The sequence below is a fragment of the Salvelinus namaycush genome, chromosome 34 (genome assembly GCF_016432855.1).
Source record: "Salvelinus namaycush isolate Seneca chromosome 34, SaNama_1.0, whole genome shotgun sequence".
NCBI classification, from domain to species: domain Eukaryota; kingdom Metazoa; phylum Chordata; class Actinopteri; order Salmoniformes; family Salmonidae; genus Salvelinus; species Salvelinus namaycush.
Genome location: NC_052340.1, coordinates 33,349,962 through 33,356,966, shown reverse-complemented (window position 1 = coordinate 33,356,966; position 7,005 = coordinate 33,349,962). Strand labels below are relative to the sequence as shown.

Here is a 7,005-nt window from a genome sequence, read left to right as displayed (position 1 = left end):
CATACTTTACGATGATATTGTCACATTTATCAAATAAAATCAAAGCCGGAGATATTAGTCGTCTATAACGACAGCTTTTCAGAAGGCAATACCAGGTCCCTTCGCGCGCGCTCCAGAAAATAGGAAACTGGTGACACGTCATACAAAGAGCTTTTATTCGACCCCAGATCAAGTTATACACTCCATTTCTTCTCTCACTGCCTGTCGACATCTAGTGGAAGACGTATGAAGTGCATGTATACTGATATATATGAAGGACATTTATAGGCAGGCCCTAGAACAGAGCATCGATTTCAGATTTTCCACTTCCTTTCAGGAAGTTTGCTGCAAAATGAGTTCTGTTTTACTCACAGATATAATTCAAACGGTTTTAGAAACTAGAGAGTGTTTTCTATCCAATAGTAATAATAATATGCATATTGTACGAGCAAGAATTGAGTACGAGGCCGTTTAAATTGGGCACGATTTTCCCCCAAAGTGAAAACAGCGCCCTCTGTCCTCAACAGGTTTTAATGCCTTAATGGTATTTAGACAAACTCATCTCCCTAGAACCTAAATGTAACTGCAGGTCTGTTAGTAGAAAGGCCAGGGTAGAGAGTGAGAGAAGAGAGCAGTGTGTGGGTCGATTGGCAGCCAGCCTTGACACCGTTAGCTCTGGTGACACATTAAGGTTCTGTTCACCCTGTAATTTGTTTTGTCTGTCAAGTTGATGGATGTCTTGTTTCCCGGAACTTCCTCACGCAATGGAAAATGGTGGCTCGAGGACATTGTTAAACGCACTTCAGAAAGGGAGGCAGAAGGCATTTGTTTTCTCCAAACACATTTTTTGTTGTTGTGTTAATGGGTGTGGACAGCAACACGGTGTGGACAGTGAGCAGAGCCAGACGTGGGCTAATTAAAGGTGAAAAGCTCATTTTGGGGAGAAGGGCATGGTCAGGGGGCTAGGAAGAGGGCGAGGGGGCTGGGAGGAGGGCGAGTGAGCTGGGAGGAGGGTGAGGGGGCTGGGAGAAGGGCGAGGGGGCTGGGAGGAGGGTGAGGGGGGCTGAGAGGAGGACAAGGGGACTGGGAAGAGGCCAAGGGGGATGGGAGGAGGGCAAGGGTGCTGGGAGTAGGGCAAGGGGATTGGGAGTAGGGCGAGGGGCGAGGGGGCTGGGAGAAGGGCGAGGGGGCTGGGAGAAGGGCGAGGGGGCTGGGTAGATGGCGAGGGGGGCTGGGAGATGGTGAGGGGGGGACGGGAGGAGGACAAGGGGACTGGGAAGAGGATGAGGGGGATGGGAGGAGGGCAAGGGTGCTGGGAGTAGGGCGAGGGGGCTGGGAGGAGGGCGAGGGGGCTGGGTGGAGGGTTGGGAGTAGGGCGAGGGGGCTGGGAGGAGGGCGAGGGGGCTGGGTGGAGGGCGAGGGGGCTGGGAGAAGGGCGAGGGGGCTGGGAGAAGGGCGAGGGGGCTGGGAAGATGGCAAGGGGGGCTGGGAGAGGGTGAGGGGGGCTAGGAAGAGGGCGAGGGGGTTGGGAGGAGGGTGAGGGGGATGGGAGGAGGGCGAATGGGAAGGGAGGAGGGTGTGGTGGGCAGGGAGGAGGGCGAGTTGGGCTGGGAGGAGGGAATCCAGGAACATTGGTTTGAAATAATTTCCTCAGATCAGAATGGTGAATAAGTGCTGCTGGCTGCCTGGTGTATTAATCACCTGTCACTCTGCACTCCTGGCTCTGTCCTTACCTTCACAGATCACACCGCACCGCTCCTTCTGGTCTCTAATGTTGGGCTTGTCAGACTATTTGGAGGGCAGAGACCTATTGGCTGTTTCTGAGTGTAATCAAAGCCAGTTTTATGACTTCTCAACGATTTAACTTTGCATCTCTATTTCTATCTAGCTCATTTTGTGTTTATAGTTTTTCGATAGTTGGAGACATAAGATTCCAATCTGCATCGATTAACAAGACTCAGTTGGATCTGTGAACGAGCAGGGGAGGGGGCGTTTTCCATGATGTTTTTGTCATTGAAATTAGCTAGTTTGATGGGTAATTAATTTCAATAAAAAGTGAGAAAATAGACTAAAAGTGAAATAAATATTTAATAATTAAATAACGTCACCAATCTGACAGGGCACTTTTCTCATTAAAGGGCAGGTGCTCAGGCAGACCTCTATCTGTGCATGTGCCTGGCTCCCGCAGAAGGCAGGCAGGAGCACGGTTGGACTCAGCTGCCTTCTGTCAGATGACAGCTCGTGGAGACAACAGAGAGCTGGTGTGGTTTATAAATGTCACCTCCTCACCACTCTCCTCCTGCCCTGCGCTGTGGGGAACCATCAACAGAGACAACAGCCAGCACCTAGCCTTGGCCACTCAGCGAAGGAAACAGCACTGTGATACACTGTCAGCTCACGTTAATGATCCAGCAGACACTTACACGTCATTAGGGGTGAGAGGACATTAGAATAAGCATGGATAGGGATGTTGTAGGGTGGGATATCAGGTGTCACACTGCTGTTATGATCTGGTAGCTTTACTTGAGAGAGAGACAGACATGGGGAGAGAGACAGACAGAGGGAGAGAGAGAGAGAGGTAAGACTAACAGACATATCACAGTCTCAAAGGCATGTTTTCCCCATCGTCTCTCTCTCTCTCTCTCTGTCGGTGTGGGGAAGATAATGTGTGACAGTTGAATCTTTTCACTGCTCTAATCCATGGAGCTGGGGATGAAATCTTATTTAAGTATCAGAACCAGCGCATCGCTGCCATGATAAGAACATGCAACTGCAAGCTGTTTTTAAGGGTATTAAAGCCCAGGCACCAAGCAGTCAGCAAAACAACTCGTGGAAGGACAAATTCCCTTTTCAATTAAAGCAGAAACAGCAGAACAGATACTGCAGGCCTATGTTGCCAAAACAGATAGTGTCCTAATCTCTTCATTCATTCACAAAGTAGTCTATTAAACCTTGACATCTGGCCAAGTGAAATGAGAGACTTGCAGCGCCATAGAGAAACGTTTCAGGAGAGAGCCTAGGATTATTCAAATGGAGAATCTGGGCGAATGAGCTTTGTTTGCTTTCTCAATGTGTTTGTTTCTTTTTCTGTCCTTTTGAATGTGGAGCCAGACTAATCTCAGAGGGATATGCAAATGGCTGAGAGGAATGACTGTCTGGTTCCATGCAGCTTCTATCCCCCAGATCCATGTGTCTACTGAACAGAGATGGGGAAATGTTGATAGACGAAGTACTGTGTGGATTAATTGTGTTGCAGTAATATACAATAAAGACATACCTCAAGGTTTTGTCAAAAAAAAAAAAATGTTATGAAAAACAATCTTGAAGTAGAATATCACGGAGTTCCTGATTAGTGCAGATGATAATTAAATAAAGCCAAAACATGTCATTATTATTTTTATTATCATTATTACTTCCTTCTTCCTTATGAAATTCAGGAGGTCAAAGTTCAACCAAGTACATATTTATACACATGTGGTTATGTATACTGTCTGTGGCCCAGAGGGACTATATACAGTGCTGCGGCACAGTCTGGCTTAGAGGGAGAAGGAAGTGAAGTTGAAGTCTCATACAGGAAGACAATGACTGACACTAACATGACTTCAAAGACTTCTATTTTTAAAGACAGACATTGTCTTTGAGTCAGAACACGTACAATAGTTAAGTGATAGTGTAAGGTCCTGAGGTCCTGACTATGGTTAGCTGGCAAGAGCCTGACTCATACCTGCTGATGAAAGGGAAATAAGGATGGCAGCTCCCTGCTGATGGAAGGGAAATAGGCATGGAAGCTCCCCTCAGTTAGTGCAGAATCACTGAAGGTTGACGCTGCTGCTCCAGTACTCTTGCATGGCTAATCGGGGTCTCCAAGGTGCCACGGAAAGCTGCAGGAAACTCTCACAGCTTATGAAGACCAGCTCAGGAGAGGTGTTACCGTTATGCTGCAAAGAACCTCAGAGCCAAAACTGCAGAGCTGCAATCTCAGTTCTATACAAATAGCTGCTGACTGGCATTGTGCACGGCAAGAAACAACTCTGATTGTCTCATTTGTCCTGCCATTACTCTGTATTTTGAAAAAGAGCCAAGTTCCTCCAGCACTATCCTGGACAACTTGGATAATGTAGTACGGAGAACGTCGCTTCGGTTCATTGATGCCGACTAAATATTTTTGCAATCAGTGTGTTGGTAATGAGGCAACATGCAATTAGCAAACTGGAACAGTGTTCCGAATAATGAAGATAATTTCATCAAGTACGGAAGTATCACACACGATACCAATTTATGCTGCTCAGTGACAGCTTACTGTACAACAGCAGCTGAGAGGACAAATGAACAGATGAAGGAACGGGGATGTAAGTGAACCGTCTAGTACCACAGGTGACTGAGACGGTGCTCCACTTTACTGTGGAGGACAGGACATGTATAGTGGCATGCAGTGTTATATAGTAATATGTTTGAAATACGTCAGTCATATGTGTCATATTCTGTGAATTACATTTTACAGCACATAGGAACTAATATAAATGAATATGATAAAGATGTATGTGGAACCTTGATATTCCAATCGCTGTGTGAGTTATTCCATGTTTTCCCAATGCACTGTAGCATTGCAGCATACAATAGGCCAGGGAATATAATGGTGTGAAAGAGTGATTCTCTTGGGATACAGGCAGTATGAGAGGCCATTCTCCACACATCCCAGTGACAGGCGGCGGCTGACCAGAGAGTGAGTGGGGAAGGTTTAACACTAAATAGGTCAGCGTCATCACAGATGAATATTTCATTGTGTGTTATAGTGGTGCTTACTATAGACTTTTATACTGTACTTACTGTTCTTTACACACCCACCAGCCACTGTTACCCTATTGGTCAGTCTCTCTCTACTGTAAATCCCCTGACCCACTGACCACTGTTACCCTATTGGTCAGTCTCTCTCTACTGTAAATCCCCTGACCCACTGACCACTGTTACCCTATTGGTCAGTCTCTCTCTACTGTAAATCCCCTGACCCACTGACCACTGTTACCCTATTGGTCAGTCTCTCTCTTCTGTAAATCCCCTGACCCACTGACCACTGTTACCCTATTGGTCAGTGTATCTCTACTGTAAATCCCCTGACCCACTGACCACTGTTACCCTATTGGTCAGTCTCTCTCTACTGTAAATCCCCTGCTTTTCAGCTCTGCATATCTCCCATTATATTCTTATTCCTGATTATGCTGCAGTAGCTTTAGGTCGCTAGGAATATGAATAGTTAATTCCGATTAAACATGCCATGCTATAGGAAGTGCAGTGACCATAAATAAAGTATACTCTATCCCCTTATATGTCCTCCTCTATTGGATTTTCCTATGACCTTCTCTAAAGGCTCTTCCAGTGACCTTTAACGGCACTTCATATGACTTTCTCTAAACGCACTTCCAGTGACCTTCTCTAAAGGCTCTTCCCGTGACCTTCTCTAAAGGCTCTTCCTATGACCTCTAAAGGCCCTTCTAATGACTTTCTCTAAAGTCACTTCCTATGACCTTCTCTAAAGGCTCTTCCTATGACCTCTAAAGGCTCTTCCTATGACCTTCTCTAAAGGCTCTTCCTATGACCTTCTCTGAAGGCTCTTCCTATGACATTCTCTAAAGCAACTTCCTATGACCTTCCCCCGTTTCACTTTAATCCAAATATTGTTTGAAGTTTGGTGAACATGTACACGTCTGCCACCAAAATAGGGATTTAATATACATGTCTCTCTACTGGGACTCTCTGACCAGCTCCAAAGTGTCTCTACTGGGGCTCTCTGACTAGCTCCACAGCGTCTCTACTGGAACTCTCTGACCTGCTTCACAGTGTCTCTACTGGGGCTCTCTGACTAGCTCCACAGCGTCTCTACTGGAACTCTCTGACCTGCTTCACAGTGTCTCTACTGGGGCTCTCTGACTAGCTCCACAGCGTCTCTACTGGAACTCTCTGACCTGCTTCACAGTGTCTCTACTGGGGCTCTCTGACTAGCTCCACAGCGTCTCTACTGGAACTCTCTGACCTGCTTCACTGTGTCTCTACTGGGGCTCTCTGACTAGCTCCACAGCGTCTCTACTGGAACTCTCTGACCTGCTTCACAGTGTCTCTACTGGGGCTCTCTGACTAGCTCCACAGCGTCTCTACTGGAACTCTCTGACCTGCTTCACAGTGTCTCTACTAGGACTCTCTCTGGCCTGCTTCACAGTGTCTCTACTGGGACTATCTGACCTGCTTCACAGCGTCTCTACTGGAACTCTCTCTGACCTGCTTCACAGTGTCTCTACTGGGACTCTCTCTGGCCTGCTTCACAGTATCTCTACTGGGACTCTCTCTGGCCTGCTTCACAGTGTCTCTACTGGGACTCTCTCTGACCTGCTTCACAGTGTCTCTACTGGGACTCTCTCTGACCAGCTCCACAGCACCAGTAGACAGACACATAGACAGGGGCTGTACCCCCCCCCCCCCTCTCTGGCCTGCTTCACAGTATCTCTACTGGGACTCTCTCTGGCCTGCTTCACAGTGTCTCTACTGGGACTCTCTCTGACCTGCTTCACAGTGTCTCTACTGGAACTCTCTCTGACCTGCTTCACAGTGTCTCTACTGGGACTCTCTCTGACCTGCTTCACAGTGTCTCTACTGGGACTCTCTCTGACCTGCTTCACAGTGTCTCTACTGGGACTCTCTCTGACCTGCTTCACAGTGTCTCTACTGGGACTCTCTCTGACCAGCTCCACAGCACCAGTAGACAGACACATAGACAGGGGCTGTACCCCCCCCCCCCCAAACACAGTCCCTCTGAGGGCTGACGTCCCTGTCTCTGTTTTTACACTCAGCATCAAACTCCTGATCGCAATCACAGCCTGTTTAATCTGGCGGTGCTCCGCTCTGCTTGGAGAGAGAGAGAGAGGGGGAGAGAGAGAGAGAGAGAGAGAGATATGCTTCCCCACGTCGCCCCAGTCCATCGCCCCAGCCCCTCAAACACTGCTGCTCTGATTAGAGAGAGCTCTGTGCTCGCTTGGC

General features: G+C 47.8%; 1 protein-coding gene across 1 annotated transcript; it reads right to left on the bottom strand.

The window, feature by feature from the left end:
- Nucleotides 1–910: 910 nt before the first annotated feature.
- On the bottom strand, nt 911–2,302 carry LOC120028489 (vegetative cell wall protein gp1-like). Its single transcript, XM_038973692.1, has 3 exons — nt 2,261–2,302; nt 1,713–1,767; nt 911–1,464 (listed from the first exon to the last, which is right to left on the bottom strand). The coding sequence occupies exons 1-3, from the start codon at nt 2,300–2,302 to the stop codon at nt 911–913; spliced, it is 651 nt and encodes a 216-aa protein (XP_038829620.1).
- Between the last annotated feature and the right edge of the window lie 4,703 nt (nt 2,303–7,005).